At 43.1% G+C, this 23739-nt stretch overlaps 1 protein-coding gene across 1 annotated transcript in view; it reads left to right on the plus strand.

Moving 5' to 3' along the window:
- Positions 1-23739, plus strand: part of cfap54 (cilia and flagella associated 54) — a gene marked incomplete at its 5' end in the record, with an annotated part of 138402 nt that overhangs the window by 64581 nt on the left and 50082 nt on the right. The window contains 14 exons of the mRNA XM_084178040.1: positions 1412-1537; positions 4556-4688; positions 4838-4933; positions 5725-5851; positions 7152-7251; positions 7369-7463; positions 7579-7779; positions 9788-9972; positions 10116-10318; positions 10570-10779; positions 16649-16842; positions 17097-17232; positions 19123-19246; positions 23009-23164. Coding sequence (XP_084034166.1) covers positions 1412-1537; positions 4556-4688; positions 4838-4933; positions 5725-5851; positions 7152-7251; positions 7369-7463; positions 7579-7779; positions 9788-9972; positions 10116-10318; positions 10570-10779; positions 16649-16842; positions 17097-17232; positions 19123-19246; positions 23009-23164 — 2086 coding nt within the window. The remainder of the gene's footprint in view (positions 1-1411; positions 1538-4555; positions 4689-4837; positions 4934-5724; positions 5852-7151; positions 7252-7368; positions 7464-7578; positions 7780-9787; positions 9973-10115; positions 10319-10569; positions 10780-16648; positions 16843-17096; positions 17233-19122; positions 19247-23008; positions 23165-23739) is intronic.

The raw sequence follows: 23739 nt of genomic DNA on the forward strand, positions 1-23739 counted from the left end.
CCCTGTCCCTCGCACCAGGCCTGTGGTGCGCGTCGCCAGCCCGGTCCGGCCTGTTCCTGCTCCCCGCACCAAGCCAGTGGTGCGCGTCGCCAGCCCGGTCCGGCCTGTTCCTGCTCCCCGCACCAAGCCAGTGGTGCGCGTCGTCAGCCCGGTCCGTTCCTGCTCTCCGCACCAAGCCAGTGGTGCGCGTCGTCAGCCCGGTCCGGCCCGTTCCTGCTCCCCGCACCAAGCCTGTTGTGCGCGTCGCCAGCCCGGTACGGCCCGTTCCTGCTCCCCGCACCAAGCCAGTGGTGCGCGTCGCCAGCCCGGTCCGGCCTGTTCCTGCTCCCCGCACCAAGCCAGTGGTGCGCGTCGTCAGCCCGGTACGGCCCGTTCCTGCTCCCCGCACCAGGCCAGGGGTGCGCGTCGTCAGTCCGGCCCGGCCTGTCCCTGTCCCTCGCACCAGGCCTGTGGTGCGCGTCGCCAGCCCGGTCCGGCCTGTTCCTGCTCCCCGCACCAAGCCAGTGGTGCGCGTCGTCAGCCCGGTCCGTTCCTGCTCTCCGCACCAAGCCAGTGGTGCGTCGTCAGTCCGGCACGGTCCGTGCCTGTTCCACCTGTGCCTGGTCCACGCCGGAGCCAGAGCAATCCGCTCCACCGGTGTTCAGTCCAGCTCCGGCCAGCAGGGCCAGACCACGAGGGCGAGAGAGAGAGTGGTGGTCATGCCCGGAGCCAGATCCGCCTCCGAGGCGGAATGCCCACCCGGCCCCTCCCCTGTGGTGTTTGGTTGGCGCGGTCGCAGTCCGCGCCTTTGGGTGGGGGGGGGGGGGTACTGTCACGCCCTGGCTCTGGGGACTCTTTAATGTTGAGCCAGGGTGTTAGTTCCTATGTTTAGTTGTTCCTTGTTTTCTGTCTAGATCGTTTAGATCTATGTTGGCCAGGGTGGTTCCCGATCAGAGGCAGCTGTTGCTCGTTGTCTCTGATTGGGAACCATACTTAGGCAGCCTGTTTTGCACAGTTGATTGTGGGATCTTGATCTGTATAGGTTTGTGTTGGTGAACCTTTCTTATCATTTAACAGTGCCATTTCACGTCACACTGTTTTTAACAATTATTTATTATAATTTACTGGTTTCTTGCAACCTTATTTATCTCTGGAAACGAAAATGAGTTTGGGCGGGAAATCTCGGTAACTCGGTTCCTCGGTTCCTGCTATTAAACCCTAGTGTGTGTATGTGTGTGAAAAAGAGGAAGAGCTGGTGAAGGTTTTGTGCAACTGCCCCGAAATGTTTGTAAGGATACAGCTGTGTGTCCCGTTTTGATCCTTCGAGCTATATACAAACCAAAGAGGTAGAGCTGGAAAAGGTTTTAACACAGTGTGTGTGTGAGTTCCATTCATCTAGATCTATTAAGACCAGTCCTCTACTAACCCATAGGCCCTTCGCACCCTGGAGAAGCACCGTGTGGCAGCAACAGTGATCGAACAGGGAAAGAAACTCCTCCATGAGGTCCTGGAGACCGTGCAGGGACCCAGCAAGCCCCCGCCAGTGGAGCCAGACGGGGTATGTACTGCACTGTAACCTATACTGCCTTTTAATCAATTACTCTTCAAAGCACACCTCCATGTACAGCCCAAGCAGGGCATAAAGTGAACACCCGCCAAATACCGGTAGATTTTGGTATTGGGGGGTAAGAATGTCTATTTCACCAGCCACGTTGGCGGGTGGTCAATTTGCAGGGATCTACAGTGTGAGTGTTCTGCCCTCACAATGTGTAAACCACAAAGCTTGGCAGACAGCTTACATTTTCCAATAAAGAATCAGGAGGCACTGGTACCTTTTAAGAATCTTTAGTAGAATATATTTTGTTTTGTAAAACTGTAACAGATACAGAAAGGAGAAAATGTATTAGAAAAGTCACTATATACATTCACACAACTGGATACAAATAAAGAACAGCATTTCTATCACGAACTAGCAACAAGAAAACAAGCCTAGCTAGCCAACATGATGACAATTTACATCACAGGAAAGGTGCCACAAAACATATACACACAATCTAAGTGTCCATATAGCTTAATAACTATGCTTTAACTCTGTCACAAGAGATATCTGAACACTTAAAATAGCTAGATACATCCAAACCCAAAGAAGCTCAATTCTGTCACGAAACGTTAGCTAGCATGCTAACACACAATGTTAAGTGAATGGGCGATAGTTAGCGCAATTAGCTTAGCATCATCGGAAATTACAAAACTAGAATAAACATGTAAAAAACATAAATATTCTAGAAACACAATTTGAATTAGCAAAAGCATGTTCTAATAACAAAATAACTTACAGACTTATCTTTAACCAAGGCCTAGTAAGATGGAAAAATAGAGCTTGTCTGTCTGTTGCTGTTGCTCCGATTGTTCTGACAGGAAATAGCTCTGAACCGAAGGTTAGCATATTAAAAGCTACAGTACCCAATTTCGCCACTAGATGACAACATAGGACAATATAATACTTTGTACAGAAGTACAGCTATCAGAACAGTGATCATTACAGTCGCATTTGCTAATAAAAATAGAGTCAAAAGTCAAGTAGCTGTTTTCAAAGTATTTCTGCAGTTTTTTTTTTTTGGAAAGTTTTGTTCAATAGAAATACGTATCCTATATCCCACCTCGTGCAGCATCAATGCCTGGCTGGTGAGCTGTGCGCAATGTGAGTGAAGTGCTGATAGATACATTTTTGGAGGCATAAAAGTTGGTATAATTTACTCGAAAGCCTACATAGTGAGACTTTGTCCTTGTGTTTCTTGGCTATTTACATTGTTTTGTTCATACAGTGAGGGAAAAAAAGTATTTGATCCCCTGCTGATTTTGTACGTTTGCCCACTGACAAAGACATGATCAGTCTATAATTTTAATGGTAGGTTTATTTGAACAGTGAGAGACAGAATAACAACAAAAAATCCAGAAAAACGCATGTCAAAAATGTTATAAATTGATTTGCATTTTAATGAGGGAAATAAGTATTTGACCCCTCTGCAAAACATGACTTAGTACATGGTGGCAAAACCCACAGAAGTCAGACATTTCTTGTAGTTGGCCACCAGGTTTGCACACATCTCAGGAGGGATTTTGTCCCACTCCTCTTTGCAGATCTTCTCCAAGTCATTAATGTTTCAAGCCTGACGTTTGGCAACTCAAACCTTTAGCTCCCTCCACAGATTTTCTATGGGATTAAGGTCTGGAGACTGGCTAGGCTTCTCTAGGACCTTAATGTGCTTCTTCTTGAGCCACTCCTTTGTTGCCTTGGCCGTGTGTTTTGGGTCATTGTCATGCTGGAATACCAATCCACGACCCATTTTCAATGCCCTGGCTGAGGGAAGGAGGTTCTCACCCAAGATTTGACGGTGCATGGCCCCGTCCATCGTCCCTTTGATGCTGTGAAGTTGTCCTGTCCCCTTAGCAGAAAAACACCCCCAAAGCATAATGTTTCCACCTCCATGTTTGACGGTGGGGATGGTGTTCTTGGGGTCATAGGCAGCATTCCTCCTCCTCCAAACACGGCGAGTTGAGTTGATGCCAAAGAGCTCCATTTTGGTCTCATCTGACCACAACACTTTCACCCAGTTCTCTTCTGAATCATTCAGATGTTCATTGGCAAACTTCAGACGGGCCTGTATATGTGCTTTCTTGAGCAGGAGGACCTTGCGGGCGCTGCAGGATTTCAGTCCTTCACGGCGTAGTGTGTTACCAATTGTTTTCTTGGTGACTATGGTCCCCACTGCCTTGATATCATTGACAAGATCCTCCCGTGTAGTTCTGGGCTGATTCCTCACCGTTCTCACGATCATTGCAACTCCACGAGGTGAGAGCTTGCATGGAGCCCCAGGCCGAGGGAGATTGACAGTTCTTTTGTGTTTCTTCCATTTGCGAATAATCGCACCAACTGTTGTCACCTTCTCACCAAGCTAATTGGCGATGGTCTTGTAGCCCATTCCAGCCTTGTGTAGGTCTACAATCTTGTCCCTGACATCCTTGGAGAGCTCTTTGGTCTTGGCCATGGTGGAGAGTTTGGAATCTGATTGATTGATTGCTTCTGTGGACAGGTGTATTTTATACAGGTAACAAGCTGAGATTAGGAGCACTCCCTTTAAGAGTGTGCTCCTAATCTCAGCTCGTTACCTGTATAAAAGACACCTGGGAGCCAGACATCTTTCTGATTGAGAGGGGGTCAAATACTTATTTCCCTCATTAAAATGCAAATCAATTTATAACATTTTTGACATGCATTTATCTGGATTTTTTTGTTGTTATTCTGTCTCTCACTGTTCAAATAAACCTACCATTACAATTATAGACTGATCATTTCTTTGTCAGTGGGCAAACATACAAAATCAGCAGGGGATCAAATACTTTTTTCCCTCACTGTAGATGACATTTATTTTTTATTTTATGCCCCTGTTCCGAGACAGGAATTGTCCAGCGGCAATTACATTTATCTGCTTTTTTTGGTTGTTGGTCAAAAGCCGGCAATTACCGGCTAACGGAAACCCTGGTGTGTGTGTGTGCGTGTGACCAGATTGAGAAGCAGCTGAAGAAGGCAGGCAGCATCCAGGGAGAGGAGGAGCAGAATGAACAGATGAAGGCTCTGGAGGGCAGTGCCATGAAGAACAAGAGGACTGGAGCCTTCATGCAGCATGACAGCTCAGCGTGGAGCAGGGGTATGAGATACTGCAGGCTTTTACTGTCCTGTTTGTAATATTGTAGACATTAAAACAAATTCCTATCAACCGTTGTTGATTGGCAATATTCTATTATATGTGTATCATTGAATATTGATTGATTATATTCTATTCTACGCTATTCTTAGCGGTGGCCCATACTCATGAACTGACTGGACAGGAGGACCCCATTCTGCTGTACCCCATCGTCACCAACAGCCCTCTGAAGGCTGCTTTCAAAGATTGTACGTATTTATTAACCCTAGCTCTGTCTTCCCTAGGTGTTTACTAAATGTACAGTGCCTTCAGAAATTATTCACACCCCTTGACTTTCTCCACATTTTATATGCTTGTCATCAGCAAGGACTAGGGAGTTTTTTTTACGATTAAAAGAAACGGAATAGAGTTAAGCAAAGTCAAAATCCTAGAGGAAAACCTGGTTCCGTCTGCTTTCCAACAGACACTGGGAGACAAATTCACCTTTCAGCAGGACAACAACCCAAAACACAAGGCCAAATATACACTGGAGATGCTTAGCAAGACAACATTGAATGTTCGTAGTTTTGACTTAAATCGGCTTGAAAATCTATGGCAAGACTTGAAAATGATCTGTCTAGCAATGATCAATAAGCAATCTGACAGAGTTTGAATAATGATTTTAATAATAGTGCAAATATTGTACATTCCAGGTGTGCAAAGTTCTTAGAGACTTACCCAGAAATACTCACAGCTGTAATCGCTGCCAAAGGTGATTCTAACATGTATTGATTCGGGTGTGAATACTTATATAAATGAGATATTTCTGTATTTTATTTTCATTAAATGTGTAAAGATTTCTAAAAACATGTTTTCACTTTGTCATTATGAGGTATTGTGTGTAGGTGGGTGAGAAAAAATATATTTAATCCATTTTGAATTCAGGCTGTAACACAACAAAATATTGAATAAATCAAGGGGTATGAATACTTTCTGAAGGCACTTTGTGTATGTGTCTGTATGTACTGTATTATCTTTGTGTATTTGGCGTGTGTATCAGTGATGAAGTTCAAACGCAAGGCGTGCTTCATGGAGTTTGCCGTGCTGCTGCTCCAGAGGACCATGCAGGAAGACCATCTAGAGCTGGTCCTGCAGTGGGGACACGACATATTTGGCTGGCTTAGCAGGTACTGTATAGTTCCGCCCTGTAAGTACTATAATCACGTTTTAGTTAATACCTATTCGATGTAAAGTCCCCTGTTTAGTGGACCTGTGTGGTTCTGGCACCGGTTCTGACCTACATTTCCGCTTATAAATCGATCTGTGGACACCGTAGGATTCCCACGGACACAGGAGTATGTCTCTTCTGCCACTTGAAGCTGGGCTGTCCCTCCTATCATTTCATTCGCTCCTCTGACTGTCCATCAACTCCTGGCTGAACCCTAACTAACAACACAAAAGCCTGGAATCCTTACATACTATCGCAGCAGGAGAGAGTGGTTTCGTCCGTTGTAGCACATTCAGAGATCGATTTATAATTCATCGATTTTAAACAAAAAAAACACTTTCTGTTTGCCATAGACAGACAATTTTAACATGAGATGAAAGGCGAGTTTCTAGTGAGTTTAGAAAGCCAGGCTAGAGCTCTGTGAGACGTTCACAGCGATGGGGGCAGACGTTTTGCACATTTTCTCTAACACCAAATATACAAATAATTATGTATTTTACAGTTATAAGGAAGGTGAAATCTTATAGTAAGTCAATTTATAAATGTATTTTACTATATTTAGAAAACATATAAGTAATTTCAAACCTTAATTATACAGTTTTGTTGAATAGGAAATACATCATATTAAACATTTCATATTTTCATTATATTTCTACTGTGTACTCCTCAAAAGTGACTACACCTCAGCAATGTATAACTATTTTTACCAGAAAGGGGATAAAAATAGTTATACATTATTTATTTGTATTTGTATTTATTAAGGATCCCCATTTACTCTTCCTGGGGTCCAAACACATTAAGGCACTTACATTACATATAAAACAAACGATAAAACAGTACATCATACAACATTATTACACCACTACATATCTACAATACAAAATGTATAAAACCACCATACAACAATATTACAATGTAGGTGTGTGTAGAGTGCGTGTGCTAGCGCTTGTGTGCGTATTGTGTCTGTATCTTTTTGTGGGTCTCTTCACAGTCCCCGCTTTATGGCCCTATCATGATGAATAATTAATTTGGGGATTACGTAGATTACATTTTGATTATCTTTAGTTACATTTAAGAGGTTAAAGAATGATGTAGTTTATGGAAAGGCCTGTTGTGTCCTTGAGACAGTGCCGGTACAGTATGTTGTTGTTGTTGTTTGAGGGCTCTGAGTTATATACCAAGTGACAGACCAGGAAAAACACTAGCGGGGTCATAGTCAGAACCCAACTGTATGTGATGTGATGTGGTGTGTGTGACAGGAGGGATGAGGGACTGACAGGGCCTAAGAAGGGCCCAGGGGACAGATCAACCTCAGGGAAAGAACTGAAGAAGTTCTCCTCTTCCGTCATGGAGTACAAGGTGAGCTCAGCTAAAATCTTTCCCTTTCCTTTTCTGTCCCTCCACTGAAGCTATTGCAGAAGAATAGTGTGTGGATACAAAGAAATAAGTCTGACAGCTGTTTGCTGTCCCCTTTAGAAGAATAAAGCCAGTACATTCTGGAGTGACAAGAAGAGGAAAGAGTTTCTCCAGAAGAAACAGCTGACTGCTCTGAAAGCACAGAACACAGAGAGGTGGGTATAGTACGTACTTTTACAGCAACTGTCTCTCTTTGTGTTTATGACCAATTACCGTCCAACTTTTACCCCAATTGCCTGAGTGTCTCACATCTGTGTGACTGTGTGTCAGGGAGTATAAGGCGGTGGAAACCATGCTGAACCAGCTAGCCCCCCTGGTGCGCCGTCACCAGCGTCGGAGGTGTCTGAGACAGGTGTGTTCTGAGGAGTGGCTGTGGAGGTGTCACCTCAACCTTAGCACCGCCAGGGCTCACCTGGGACTACTGAGGAGGAGCCTGGAGAACCACCAGGGCCTTGGGGCCTTACAACACAGGTAGATATAGACACAGACACACGCATGCATACACACACACACACACATACATACAGATCACTGTTTCCCACATATACAGTTGAAGTCGGGAGTTTACATACACTTAGGTTGGAGTCATTAAAACTTGTTTTTCAACCACTCCACAAATGTCTTGTTAACAAACTATAGTTTTGGCAAGTCAGTTAGGACATCTACTTTGTGCATGACACAAGTCATTTTTGCAACAATTGTTTACAGACAGATTATTTCACTTATAATTCATTGTATCACAATTCCAGTGGTTCAGAAGCTTCTAAAGCCATGACTGTGCCTTTAAACAGCTTGTAAAATTCCAGATAATGATGTCATGGCATTAGAAGCTTCTGATAGGCTAATTGACATCATTGGAGTCAATTGGAGGTGTACCTGTGGATATATTTCAAGGCCTACCTTCAAACTCAGTGCCTCTTTGCTTGACATCATGGGAAAATCAAAAGAAAACAGCCAAGACCTCAGAATTTATTTTGGGGACCTCCACAAGTCTGGTTCATCCTTGGGAGCAATTTCCAAATGCCTGAAGGTACCACGTTCATCTGTACAAACAATAGTACGCAAGTATAAACACCATGACAACACGCAGCCGTCATACCGCTCAGGAATGAGACGTGTTCTGTCTCCTAGAGATGAACGTATTTTGGTATGAAAAGTGCAAGTCAATCCCAGAACAACAGCAAAGGACCTTGTGAAGATGCTGGAGGAAACAGGTACAAAAGTATCTATATTCACAGTAAAACGAGTCCTATATCGACATAACCTGAAAGGCCGCTCAGCAAGGAAGAAGCCACTGCTCCAAAATCACCATAAAAAAGCCAGACTACGGTTTGCAACTGCACATGGGGACGAATTCCGTACTTTTTGGAGAAATGTCCTCTGGTCTGATGAAACAAAAATAGAACTGTTTGGCCATAATGACCATCGTTATGTTTGGAGGAAAAAGGGGGTCGCTTGCAAGCCGAAGAACACCATCCCAACCGTGAAGCACGGGGGTGGCAGCATCATGCTGTGGGGGTGCTTTGCTGCAGAAGGGACTGGTGCACTTCACAAAATAGATGGCATCATGAGGAAGCAAAATTATGTGGATATATTGAAGCAAGATCAGGAAGTTAAAGTCAGTCAGGAAGTTAAAGCTTGGTCGCAAATGGGTCTTCCAAATGGACAATGACCCCAAGCATACTTCCAAAGTTGTGGCAAAATGGCTTAAGGACAACAAAGTCAAGGTATTGGAGTGGTCATCACAAAGCCCTGACCTCAATCCTATAGAAAATGTGTGGGCAGAACTGAAAATGCATGTGCGAGCAAGGAGGCCTACAAACCTGACTCAGTTACAACAGCTCTGTCAGGAGGAATGGGCCAAAATTCACCCAACTTATTGTGGGAAGCTTGTGGAAGGCTACCCGAAACTTTGACCCAAGTTAAACAATTAAAAGGCAATGCTACCAAATACTAATTGAGTGTATGTAAACGTCTGACCCACTGGGAATGTGATGAAAGAAAGAAAAGCTGAAATAAATAATTCTCTCAACTATTATTCTGACATTTCACATTCTTAAAATGAAGTGGTGATCCTAACTGACCTAAGACAGGGAATTTTTACTATGATTAAATGTCAGGAATTGTGAAAAACTGAGTTTAAATGTATTTGGCTATGGTGTATGTAAACTTCCGACTTTAACTGTACATGCTGTACCCTTGTCACGCTATCATTCCCTCCAGATTGTACTGTGCTGGCTCAGATGTCTTCTTTTCACAGTCACTGTCCTTTCCAGCACGATTCTCAGAGTGTAGCTAAAAGTGAGCTGAGCTAGCCCTATTACATATCTGGTGCCAGCTCACTTTCAAGCGAGTTTAGGAGAATAGTTAGCTACATTTCTGTGTTTTATTGATTGTACGTATATGAACAAAAATGTGCATGTAAATTTTACAACAAAGACAATTGACCATGACGACATTTTTGTTCTTGTGCTTGTAGCTACAGCCAGCTGCCTCTGTCGTTGTTCTCCCTGGCCCACTCTGGTACTCTGGTGAGGTGGAGGAACATGCCTCAGCACATCGGAGTCCCTGACCTGATCCCCCCGCCCCCCAAAGCCACGACCCAGCCCTGCCTTAGAACCTACCGCAGGGCCATCCTCCACAAGGCCAAGGAGAGTGGACAGGGTAAGGAAATAACTGAAGTAGCTAACTGTCCTCAACACACACACACTCTCTCCCTATCTCTCTCTCTCTCTCTTTCTTTTGACACATCAGAGGACAAAAACATTCTTCCTTTCTTTCACTCTTTCCCTCTCTCCTCCCTTCAGCTGCCACCACCACCAGTGGAGAGGACTTCAACACGACAGAGAGCAGTGAGCAGGACAGTGAGCAGGACTCTCCCCGTGCCCAGCCGGCCGTGGACTCGGACTGTAGTGAGCCCTCAGTGATGACCACCTCCCCGACCAGACGCACCGCCACTCAGCTGCTGGAGTCACTCAACAAGGCTGCCCTGCACCTCCGCAGAGCCATGGTACCTGATACACACACACACACAGACACGGATGCATACACACACACACACAACACACACACATACAAACAGGCCCCCCCAAAAAAATATGCAGCATACCCGCGCACATACAAACACTCCAAAATGTAAACCGTATCTTCCGTGCAAACCACATCTGTATTGATGTTGAGAGCGTAATGTGTATGGCCATAACCTGTATATTGGAATGTTTGTGTATGGTATTTCTGAACGGTATGTGTGTGTGTTAACAGGTACTTGCCCATCGTGGGGGCCACTGGACAACGTTGCAGTGTGTGTGTCGGACACTATGGGACCAGGGCTGTACCATCACTCTGCTAGTAGACAGGGGTGCATCCATGGAGCCCCCCATCCCTTTAACATTGGACCAGCTCTACACTGTCCTCACCCCTTTGTTTGCGCTGGCTACAGACCTCCTCATGAACATGATGGAGAGGATGCAGGTCTCACTTTATCCCTTTACTCTTACAGTCCCATGCTTTTGAGCATAGATAGATTATTGGGGGGAAGGGTGCAACTCAATATTAGGAAGGTGTTCCTAATGTTTGGTATACTCAGTGTATGTTTTATGCAAAAAAAAAGAAGGGAAATTATATTATTTTATACTAATTGCTTAGAGATGGAAATGTTGTTTAACAAGTAATACATTACCGGTCAAAAGTCTTTATTTTTACTATTTTCTACATTGTAGGATAATAGTGAAGACATCAAAACGATGAAATAACACATATGCAATCATGTAGTAACCAAAAAAGTGTTAAACAAATCAAAATATATTTGAGATTTGAGATTCTTAAAATAGCCACCCTTTGCCTTGATGACAGCTTTGCACACTGGTGGCATTCTCTCAAGCAGCTTCATGAGGTAGTCACCTGGAATGCATTTCAATTAACAGGTGTGCCTTCTTAAAAGTTTAGTTTGTGGAATGTTTTACTTCTTAATGTGTTTGAGCCAATCAGTTGTATTGTGACAAGGTAGATAGCCCTATTTGTCCATATTATAAAGAAAAACCCTTGAATGAGTAGGTGTTCTAAAACCTTTGACCGGTAGTGTATATGTACTGAACAAAAATATAGACACATCATGCAACAGTTTAAAAGATTTGACTGAGTTACAGTTCATATAAGGAAATCAGTCAATTTAAATACATTCATTAGGCCCTAATCTATGGATTTCACATGACTGGGAATACAGATATGCATCTGTTGGTCACATATACCTTTAAAAAGGTAGGGGCGTGGATCAGAAAACCAGTCAGTATCTGGTGTGACCACCATTTGCCTCATGCAGTGCGACACATCTCCTTTGCATAGAGTTGATCAGGCTGTTGATTGTGGCCTGTGGAATGTTGTCCCACTACTCTTCAGTGGCTGTGTGAAGTTACTGGATATTGGCGGGAACTGGAACATGCTGTCATACATGTCGATCCAGAGCTTCCCAAACATGCTCAATGGGTGACATGTCTGGTGAGTATTCAGGCCATGGAAGAACTGTGACATTTTCAGCTTCCAGGAATTGTGTACAGATCCTTGCGACATGGGGCCGTGCATTATCATGCTGAAACGTGAGGTGATGACGGCGGATGAATGGCACGACAATGGGCCTGAGGATCTCGTCATGGTATCTCTGTGCATTCAAATTGCCATCGATAAAATGCAATTGTGTTCGTTGTCCATAGCTTATGCCTGCCCAGACCATAACCCCACTGTCACCATGGGGCACTCTGTTCACAACGTTGACATCAGCAAACAGCTCACCCACACGACACCATACACGAACGTGGTGTGCGGTTGTGTGACCGGTTGGACGTACTGCCAAATTCTCTAAAACGACGTTGGCCTCTACTTATGGTAGAGAAATGAACAATACATTTTCTGACAACAGCTCTGGTGGACATTCCTGCAGTCAGCATGCCAATTGCACACGCCCTCAAAACTTGAGACATCTGTGGCATTGTGTTGTGTGACAAAACTGCACATTTTAGAGTGGCCTTTTATTGTCCCTAGGACAAGCTTCTTGATATGGCTTCGTGATTATTGCAGCTCAATGGGTGTAACTTCTTTTTGACAATTTCGATGCCTTTTGGAAACAAAATACGTTTTATAAGGAGAATGGGATCCACCCAAATCATTTGGGTTCCTGGATCCTTTCACAGCATTATAAGGCTGCGTTAAGACAATTACTTATAATAATAATAATAATAATATGCCATTTAGCAGACACTTTTATCCAAAGCGACTTACAGTCATGTGTGCATACATTTTTACGTATGGGTGGTCCCGGGGATCGAACCCACTACCCTGGCGTTACAAGCACCATGCTCTACCAATTGAGCTACAGAGGACTTATCAATGACCAAAGCCTAGCTCAGTTAATCCCTACTATTGTGTCGCTGAGTCATCATAATGCTTTAGCAAATGTACATTATACCAGGGGCATTGGTAGACAAAATGTAAGTAACCTAATTTATGTCCCTCTAACTGCCCTGAATGCCTCTGCTAATCCTACAGCTATGGTATGCAGCAATCATGTGTCTATGAACCAGAATTTTTTATTATTTTTTTTTTTTTTTTTTCACCTTTATTTAACCAGGTAAACCAGTTGAGAACAAGTTCTCATTTACAACTGCGACCTGGCCAAGATAAAGCATTAGAGTGCTGTTAGCACTGAGGCAGTGTGCCCTAGTAGGAAGTCCACTGTGTGCAGCTCACCCTGCACCAACATAAATAACAGGAGAATGTCTACTTCTGCTAAGCTTCCCAGTAAAGCAATGAAAACAAGCAAGCATCCCAGAAAAGTGCTCAAAATAGCCCACGTTAACATATGTAGCTTAAGAAACAAGGTCCATGAAATTAATAACCTGCTAGTAACAGATGACATTCATATTCTGACTATCTCTGAAACTCACTTAGATAATACCTTTGATGATACAGTGATAGCAATACAAGGTTATAACATTTACAGAAAATACAGAAATGCCGGTGGTGGAGGTGTTGCTGTTTATATTCAGAACCACATTCCTGTAAAGATTAGAGAGGATCTCATGTTAAATACTTTTGAAGTAATATGGCTACAGGTTAATCTGCCTCACCTAAATCCCATTCTTGTGGGAAGCTGCTATAGACCACCAAGTGCTAACAGTCAGTATCTGGATAACATGTGTGAAATGCTTGATAATGTATGTGATATCAACAGAGAGAAATATTGACTGGCTTTCATCAAGCTGCCAAGTCAAGAAAAAGCTTCAAACTGTAACCAGTGCCTGCAACCAGGGTAGTTACAAACAGCACAGAAATGAAATCAACATGTATTGATCACATCTTTACTAATGCTGCAGAAATGTGCTTGAAAGCAGTATCCAGATCCATTGGATGTAGTGATCACAATATAGTAGCCATATCTAGGAAAATATAGTGTATACGAGGTCATACAATACGTTTTGTAGTGATTGCTATGTTGTTGATATAAGGAATATTTGTTGGTCCATGGTGTGCAATGAGGAGCAAACAGACGTTGCACTTGATAATTTATGAAATTGCTTATCCCAGTTACTAATAAGCATGCACCCATTAAGAAAATGACTTTAAAAACTGTTAAATCCCAGTGGATTGATAAGGAATTGAAAAATGGTATGGTTGAGAGGGATGAGGCAAATAAGTCTGGCTGCACAACCGATTGGCAAACATACTACAAATTGAGAAATCATGTGACTAAACTGAATAAAAAAAGAAGAAGAAACTAAACTATGAAACAAAGATAAATGACATAAAGAATGATAGTAAAAAGCTTTGGATCACCTTCAATGACATTTTGGGAATAAAGGCAAACTCCGCTCCATCATTCATTGAATCAGATGGCTCATTCATTACAAAACCGACTGATATTGCCACAAGAGTAGCAAATTTAGGCATGACATGCCAGCAGCAAACACTGACACTACACATCCAAGTATATCTGACCAAATTATGAAAGACAAGAATTGTAATTTTAAATTCCGTAAAGTGAGTGTGGAAGAGGTGAAAAAATTATTGTTGTCTATCAACATTGACAAGCCACCAAGGTCTGACAACATGGATGGAAAATTACTGAGGATAATAGCAGACGATATTGCCACTCCTATTTGCCATATCTTCAATTTAAGCCTACTAGAAAGTGTGTGCCCTCAGGCCTGGAGGTGTATAGGATCCGTTACCTATGAATAGTAAAGCCCCCTTTAATGGCTCAAATAGCAGACCAATCTGCCTGTTATCAACCCTTAGTAAAGTTTAGGAAAAAAATGTGTTTGAGCAGATACAATGCTATTTTAGAGTAAACAAATTGACAACAGACTTTCAGCACGCTTATAGGGAAGGACATTCAACAAGCACAGCACTTAGCCAATCATCAGTCCTTTGTGTGAGAGAAATTGATCAATAAAAAAGATTGTGGGGGCTGTTTTGTTAGACTTCAGTGCGGCTTTTGACATTATCGATCATAGTCTGCTGCTTATGTGTTCTGGCTTTACACCCCATGCTATATTGTGGATAAAGAGTTACCTGTCTAACAGAACACAGAGGGTGTTCTTTAATGGAAGCCTCTTCAACATAATCCAGATAGAATCAGGAATTCCCGAGGGCAGCTGTCTAGGCCCCTTACTTTTTTTAATCTTTACTAACGACATGCCACTGGCTTTGAGTAAAGCCAGTGTGTCTATGTATGTGGATGACTCAACACTATACACGTCAGCTACTACAGCAACTGAAATGACTGCAACACTTAACAAAGAGCTGCAGTTAGTTTCAGAATGGGTGGCAAGGAATAAATTAGTCCTAAATATTTCAAAAACGATGTGCAAATTGATCAAGTTGAGGTGACTAAACTGCTTGGAGTATCCCTGGATTGTAAACTGTCATGGTCAAAACATATTGATACAGCAGTAGCTAAGATGGGGAGAAGTCTGTCCATAATAAAGTGCTATTCTACCTTCTTAACAGCACCATCAAAAAGGCAGGTCCTACAGGCTCTAGTTTTGTCGCACCTGGACTACTGTTCAGTCGTGTGGTCAGGTGCCACAAAGAGGGACATAGGAAAATTGCAATTGGCTCAGAACAGGGCAGCACTGCTGCCCCTTGGATGTACACAGAGAGCAAACATTAATTATATGCATGTCAATCAATACTTGTATTTGTGAGAGGTATTGACAAGTTGAAAGCACCGAGCTGTCTGTTTAAACGACTAGCACACAGCTCAGACACCCATGCATACCCCACAAGACATGCCACCAGAGGTCCCTTCACAGTCCCCAAGTCCAGAACAGACTATGGGAGGCGCACAGTACTACGTAGAGCCATGACTACTTGGAACTCTATTCCACATCAGGTAACTGATGCAAGCAGTAGAATCAGATTTTAAAAAGAGATAAAAATAGACCTTATGGAACAGCGGAGACTGTGAAGCAACACAAACACAGGCACAGACACATGCATACACACACATGATAACATACGCACTATACACACACGTACACATGGATTTTGTGTTGTAGATATGTGGTAGTGGAGTGTGGTCCTGAGGGCATACACTTAGTGTGTTGTGAATTCTGTAATTAATGTATTGTAATGTTTTTAAAATTGTGTAACTGCCTTAATTTTGCCGGACCCAGGAAGAGTAGCTGCTCAGCTAATGGGGATCCATAATAAATACAAATATGGATAGATTATCTTGTAAAAGGAGAAATGCTCACTAACAGGGATGTATACAAATTTGTGAAAAAATTTGAGAGAAATAAGCTTTTTGTGCGTATGGAAAATGTCTGGGATCTTTTATTTCAGCTGAAAGATGAAACATGAGACCAACACTTTACATGTTGCGTTTATGTTTTTGTTCAGTGTATATATATATATATATATATATATATATATATATATATATTCTATTTTTTTTCAAAAAGGTAGGGGTCAAAATGATTGAAAACAGGGGTATCAATAATTTTGCCCCCTACCTGTTTGAGAATTTGTTTTAATTACTTTTAAAACTAAATCTCTTTCTCTGAGCAATTGTATTAGTATAAAATAATATAATGTCCCCATTTTTTTCCATAAAATATAGCTCAGTATTTGAATTATTTATTTTATACAGTCATTTTTGCTCATCAAGGATGTCAATAATTTCGGCCCCTACTGTATATACATATGTACAGTGCATGAGAAACACCCTTCATGTTTTATACAAATCTTTAACTTGAGTCCAAATATAATTACATTTTTGACACCACTATTATACCATGTGAATAATTTTACTTTTGTGTGTCTGTTTCCCTCCATCCGTCCCTAGCTCTGGCAGGTGTTTGAAGTGGAGGATGAGGAGATGGAGGCCAGCATGCACTTCTCCGCCCCGATGGATGACGGTACCTTGGTGGACCTGAGATGGATCAGGAACCTCACCCTTCACACCCTTGAGCTGCTCTACCTCGAGGCTCGCTGGGAGACTCTGGCTCACCTCGCCCTGCTCTTCAACTCACACACACGGTAGGTAACACCCCCCCCCCCCCACACACACACACACACACACACACACACACACACACACACACACACACACACACACACACACACACACACTCTCGCTCTCTCTCTCGCTCTCGATACACACACACACACCTGACCCTGCTCTTCAACTCACACACACGGTAGGTAGCTTCCATCCTCTCACAGGGAGGTGTGTTTGTGTGCGTCTGCCTGCCTGCCAGTACTGTCTCTGTCCTATGTGTTGTGCATCCCAGAGAGTGCTACACCCACATGATCACTCCTATCCTGGTCCATGCTCAGAGGAGACTGCTGGAGAGGATCAGCTACTTCGGAGGACCTCCGGTCCCTCAGCCACACCTCATAAAAACGCAGAACGTCACTGGAGAGAAGGTTAGAGGGAATATACACAACCTTTTACCACCCAATGAAATACAAGGTGTCATACTTGACCTTTTTGAGGAAAGTAATAATACAGGGCAGTTACAGTGGGGGAAAAAAGTATTTAGTCAGCCACCAATTGTGCAAGTTCTCCCACTTAAAAAGATGAGAGAGGCCTGTAATTTTCATCATAGGTACACGTCAACTATGACAGACAAATTGAGAAAAAAACATCCAGAAAATCACATTGTAGGATTTTTTATGAATTTATTTGCAAATTATGGTGGAAAATAAGTATTTGGTCACCTAAAAACAAGCAAGATTTCTGGCTCTCACAGACCTGTAACTTCTTCTTTAAGAGGCTCCTCTGTCCTCCACTCGTTACCTGTATTAATGGCACCTGTTTGAACTTGTTATCAGTATAAAAGACACCTGTCCACAACCTCAAACAGTCACACTCCAAACTCCACTATGGCCAAGACCAAAGAGCTGTCAAAGGACACCAGAAACATAATTGTAGACCTGCACCAGGCTGGGAAGACTGAATCTGCAACAGGTAAGCAGCTTGGTTTGAAGAAATCAACTGTGGGAGCAATTATTAGGAAATGGAAGACATACAAGACCACTGATAATCTCCCTCGATCTGGGGCTCCACGCAAGATCTCACCTCGTGGGGTCAAAATGATCACAAGAACGGTGAGCAAAAATCCCAGAACCACACGGGGGGACCTAGTGAATGACCTGCAGAGAGCTGGGACCAAAGTAACAAAGCCTACCATCAGTAACACACTACGCCGCCAGGGACTCAAATCCTGCAGTGCCAGACGTGTCCCACTGCTTAAGCCAGTACATGTCCAGGCCCGTCTGAAGTTTGCTAGAGTGCATTTGGATGATCCAGAAGAGGATTGGGAGAATGTCATATGGTCAGATGAAACCAAAATATAACTTTTTGGTAAAAACTCAACTCGTCGTGTTTGGAGGACAAAGAATGCTGAGTTGCATCCAAAGAACACCATACCTACTGTGAAGCATGGGGTGGAAACATCATGCTTTGGGGCTGTTTTTCTGCAAAGGGACCAGGACGACTGATCCGTGTAAAGGAAAGAATGAATGGGGCCATGTATCGTGAGATTTTGAGTGAAAACCTCCTTCCATCAGCAAGGGCATTGAAGATGAAACGTGGCTGGGTCTTTCAGCATGACAATGATCCCAAACACACCGCCCGGGCAACGAAGGAGTGGCTTCGTAAGAAGCATTTCAAGGTCCTGGAGTGGCCTAGCCAGTCTCCAGATCTCAACCCCATAGAAAATCTTTGGAGGGAGTTGAAAGTCTGTGTTGCCCAGCGACAGCCCCAAAACATCACTGCTCTAGAGGAGATCTGCATGGAGGAATGGGCCAAAATACCAGCAACAGTGTGTGAAAACCTTGTGAAGACTTACAGAAAACGTTTGACATGTGTCATTGCCAACAAAGGGTATATAACAAAGTATTGAGAAACTTTTGTTATTGACCAAATACTTATTTTCCACCATAATTTGCAAATAAATTCATTAAAAATCCTACAATGTGATTTTCTGGATTTTCTTTTCTCATTTTGTCTGTCATAGTTGACGTGTACCTATGATGAAAATTACAGGCCTCTCTCATCTTTTTAAGTGGGAGAACTTGCACAATTGGTGGCTGACTAAATACTTTTTTCCCCCCACTGTACAATGTCAGGGCACTAATCCATTCCTAAGGCTTAGTGTGGACTAGAGGATGACTCTGCTCCTATGGGGTATGGTTTATAATGAATACTGTAGGGACAGAATTGAGACCACTGCTGTGTGTTAGGATGCTGTTTGTGTATGTAGAGTGGGTGTATAGTGTGCGGATTGAATAGTCTCTACCCCTGTGTGTCAGATCACCTGTAAGAACTATGCAGGGAGACAGCTGCTGAATTGCTGGACTCCCCCTGCTGTGCCAGCCCCCAGGCGGGGGTGCAACACTCCCACCAACCCAAACGCTGAGCTCCTCGAACTCTCTGGTATGGGAATCCAGTAGCAGCTGGAAATCAGTCAATCAATTAATCATATTTTATTGCTATAAGTCGATAAGCCTTGCACTTTTATTGATATAGGCCAACCTTATTATGCTATTCATTCCAGGGCTCGACATTAACTTTTTTTATCCACTTGTCCTTCGGACAAGTCGGACAGATTTTTTACTTCTCGAAAAGCTCAAGTCACTTGTCCCCCCAAAAATGTAAATGGTCTGTAACACCATTTGTACATCATTGTATGATTCAAGGAACCACTTTACAAAATAAAATGCATTAGTATCTTTTTTACCATAGAGAATCAGACAAACATGTAGGCTACACTCTGCCTATTGGCTTCTGATGCATATTCAAGGAGAAGTGGGTAGCTGCATCCTAATGTGGTGACCAGAGTATGGGCGAGTGGGTATGTCGAATGGAAAGTAGTGGGCGTGTCGAAAGGAGTGGGTGTGTTGAAAGGAAAGTAGTGGGTTTGTCGAAAGGAGTGGGTGTGTCGAAAGGAAAGTAGTGGGCGTGTCGAAAGGAGTGGGTGTGTCGAAAGGAGTGGGTGTGTCGAAAGGAAAGTAGTGGGCATGTCGAAAGGAGTGGGTGTGTCGAAAGGAAAGTAGTGGATTTGTCGAAAGCGCTCTGATATAGGTGAGACAGTTTTGATTGAGCAGTGTTTTTGGGGTTTTTTCACGCAACTATCGTACATTAAGCTACCGTACCGCAAGAGTTTGGACTTCTGTTTTTAAGCCAGAGGATGAGTCTGAGTCTTTTTTCACTGTTTTACACAAATAATTGTACTTTTCCAGTTATAAAACTGACGATTGTTTATTTTTGATTAAAAGTATTGATGATGGGTGTACTGTTGCTTCATGCGTTGTATGTGTGTGCTTACTGTGACTGTCACCCTGATATTGGATACAAGGTAGCTACTTCCCACACCGTTGCCAGACAGTAGTGCTTGTCAAGTGGAGCCGAAGAGCACTGGGTCTCGGTGTTGTTGCCGTTCATGCCCTATCCATTGAGTAGTAGACTGTATGTATGTGACATCTAGATGGCTATTAATATTAGTTATTTCTTGTGTAGGCTGTTATCCTACTTAAAATAAAATAATGTGAGAGAAAAAAATGGCCACGTTAGATACCGCCGGTGACACGTGATAGCCAGTAGGAAGCACTTCAAGTCGGTAGGCATGTCGATACAACACCGGTGCACTGGTCGCCGGCTTATCGACTCATTGTGCAGCCCAATCAGCCACGGTAATCAGCCTGTCTCAAAATACAACGCTGCCCCTTTAAGGCTCTCCTGGAGGATGGTTGGCCACCCTTGGTAGCCTATAAAATATTGCAACATTACAATTTCAAACAAGTACTTTTTATGTCTTTATAGAATAATTCCATCCAGGGCTCGAAATTAAGGGCGTCCCGTCGTCCCTGGGACGATAATAAATATGTCTACAGTTCAAAACAGACTCTGGGACAGTTCTGGGACGACAGATCCTAAATTTAAAAAAGCAATGAGGCTGATGCAACAGATCCAACATGGTTCAAATTGTATTTCTTCATATTATAAGCTCAACAATGCGCACATGGCTGTAGGCTACGTGGGAATGTTCCAAAATGCAATTAGCGGGAAAAGGCATTTCTCAAAAGTGCGAGCGGTTTCATGTAACAGAGATGAAAATATCCATTAGAAATTAAGAAAGAGGTGAGATCTTACTAGCAACTAGCATGGGTTACTTACAGTGCCTTCAGAAAGACCTGTTGACTTTTTCCACATTTTGTTACGTTAAATAAATACAAATCCTCAGCAATCTACACACAATACCCCATACTGACAAATTGAAAACAGGTTTTTAGAAAATACCTTATTTACATAAGTATTCAGACCCTTTGCTATGAGACTCGACAATGAGCTCAGGTCTATCCTGTTTCCATTGATCATCCTTGAGATGTTTCTACAACTTGATTGGAGTCCACCTGTGGTAAATTCAATTGATTGGACATGATTTGGAAAGGCACACACCTGTCTATATAAGGTCCCACAGTTGACAGTGCATGTCAGAGCAAAAACCAAGCCTTGAGGTCGAAATAATTGTCCGTAGAGCTCCGAGACAGGATTGTGTCGAGGCACAGATCTGGGGAAGGGTACCAAAACATTTCTGCAGCATTGAAGGTCCCCAAGAACACAGTGGCCTCCATCATTCTTAAATGGAAGAAGTTTGGAACCACCAAGACTCTTCCTAGAGCTGGCCTCCCGGCCAAACTGAGCAATCAGGAGAGAAGGGCCTTGGTCAGGGAGGTGACCAAGAACCCGATTGTCACTCTGACAGAGCTCTAGAGTTCCTCTGTGGAGATGGGAGAACCTTCCAGAAGGACAACTATCTCTGCAGCACTCCACCAATCAGGCCTTTATGGTAGAGTGCCCAAATGGAAGCCACTCCTCAGTAAAAGGCACATGACAGCCCGCTTGGAGTTTGCCAAAAGGCACCTAAAGACAAGATTCTCTGGTCTGATTAAACCAATATATATACCATCCCTACGGTGAAGCATGGTGGTGGCAGCATCAGGCTGTGGGGATGTTTTTCAGCGGCAGGGACTGGGAGACTAGTCAGGATCGAGGCAAAGATGAACAGAGCAAAGTACAGAGAGATCTTTGATGAAAACCTGCTCCAGAGCGCTCAGGACCTCAGACTGGGGTGAAGGTTCACCTTCCAACAGGACAACGACCCTAAGCACACAGCCAAGACAACGCAGGAGTGGCTTCGGGACAAGTCTCTGAATGTCCTTGAGTGGCCCTGCCAGAGCCTGGACTTGAACCCGATCAAACATCTCTGGAGAGACCTGAAAATAGCTGTGCAGCAATGCTCCCCATCCAGCTTGAGAGGATCTTCAGAGAAGAATGGGAGAAACTCCCCAAATACAGGTGTGCCAAGCTTGTAGCGTCATAACCAAGAAGACTCGATGCTGTAATCGCTGCCAAAGGTGCGTCAACAAAGTACTGAGTAAAGGGTCTGAATGATTATGTAAATGTAATATAACAAAACGTAACAAAATGTGGAATAAGTCAAGGTGTCTGAATACTTTCTGAAGGCACTGTATATGACTAATGAACTTAAACGTTAATTTGAAAACCAATAGAACATAAGAAAAGTGCTGGTTTCAATCGCATATTAAGTGTTTATAAAACAATTTAAGGTTATGGTTAAATAGTTTCAAAATGCTGACCGCCTCTGCTCAGATTCAAGGTGGGTGATGTGTGGTGCACAACAGGCATGTTCCTTCACTCTCTGGTCTTTTGACGTTAATGTTAATCATCCTTCATTATGTTTGTCTAACATCACTGGCATTTAGCCTAAATATATGTAAATAAAAGTCACATTAAAGTTTGGCTACATTTTCTGGATGTCAGCATCGGTTTGGACAGCAGGCTGTAGCCAATATGTACTGTATATCACCTACACTTTGACATGTAGACTTTTTTACTTACAGTATGTACATGAAAAATAGATTTGAATATTATTCCAATGTTTGCCTCTCTGATCCAATTCTTTTCGGAGTAATAGATTGAAATTGAGAATTTGTTGTGATTTTTTCTTTTTTTGTCCATTCGGAAAATTCTTTATTTTTTTTACTTCTCCCGGACAAGAGGACAAGCGTTAATGTCGAGCCCTACCTTCAACCATTCCTTTTTTAAATAACTCATCAGTCATTCTGGTCTATGGGTATATTGGTGTGTTACAGTGTGTGTGTTTGTCTGTTGTAGAGGTGCGCCGGGCCATGTGTGTGGTGTGTGTTCCTCTGGATGTGGAGGATACACTGTGTTGTTTCAGGGAGGCCCTGGAGAAGGGCAATCACTCTCTGCGGATCTTCCAACACAGTCGCACACTGCTGCTACTGCTGCTGGCACACACACAGCCCTGTGAGTACATCCTATCCATCTCAATTTGCTGTGTGTTTGTGACTGTGGCCTTTAATCAATTAGATTTGCTCACCTCCTGCGTCCTCTCTCCTGCGTCCTCTCTCCTCCGTCCTTCTCGCCTCCTTTTAAAAAAGGTCAAAGTTAATCGAGGAGAGTCAGCGAGTGAACGTGGATGGAAATGCACTTGAAATGAGACGGTCCTTCTCCACTCGCGCATCATTAGGCAAATTACGTTTACAGGGGTGTAGCAAAACAAATGAAGTTAGTTGTGCAAGACATTTTATAGATAAAACAATAAATAGCGTATTGTTTTTAAATGTGTGCATGTTTTACTCCTTTGTCGAAACAAAAGCTGATTCAAAGGGGATGTGGCAGATTTAAAAAAAATTCTGCTGTAGGATACACATTAATATCCTCAATGAATGGTGGCTATCTTCTGTTTGCCTACTAGCGAATGACACACTCCTCGACCACTCAACCACTTATCGGTTTCTGGGTCACGGAAGAGAGAGGACGGAGGACTGTCTATTGCCCAAATGAGAAAACCCCTGTGTGTTGCTCAGTGGCAGGAGGAG

Source organism: Coregonus lavaretus (genome assembly GCF_964263955.1).
Source record: "Coregonus lavaretus genome assembly, chromosome: 15".
Taxonomy (NCBI): Eukaryota; Metazoa; Chordata; class Actinopteri; order Salmoniformes; family Salmonidae; genus Coregonus; species Coregonus lavaretus.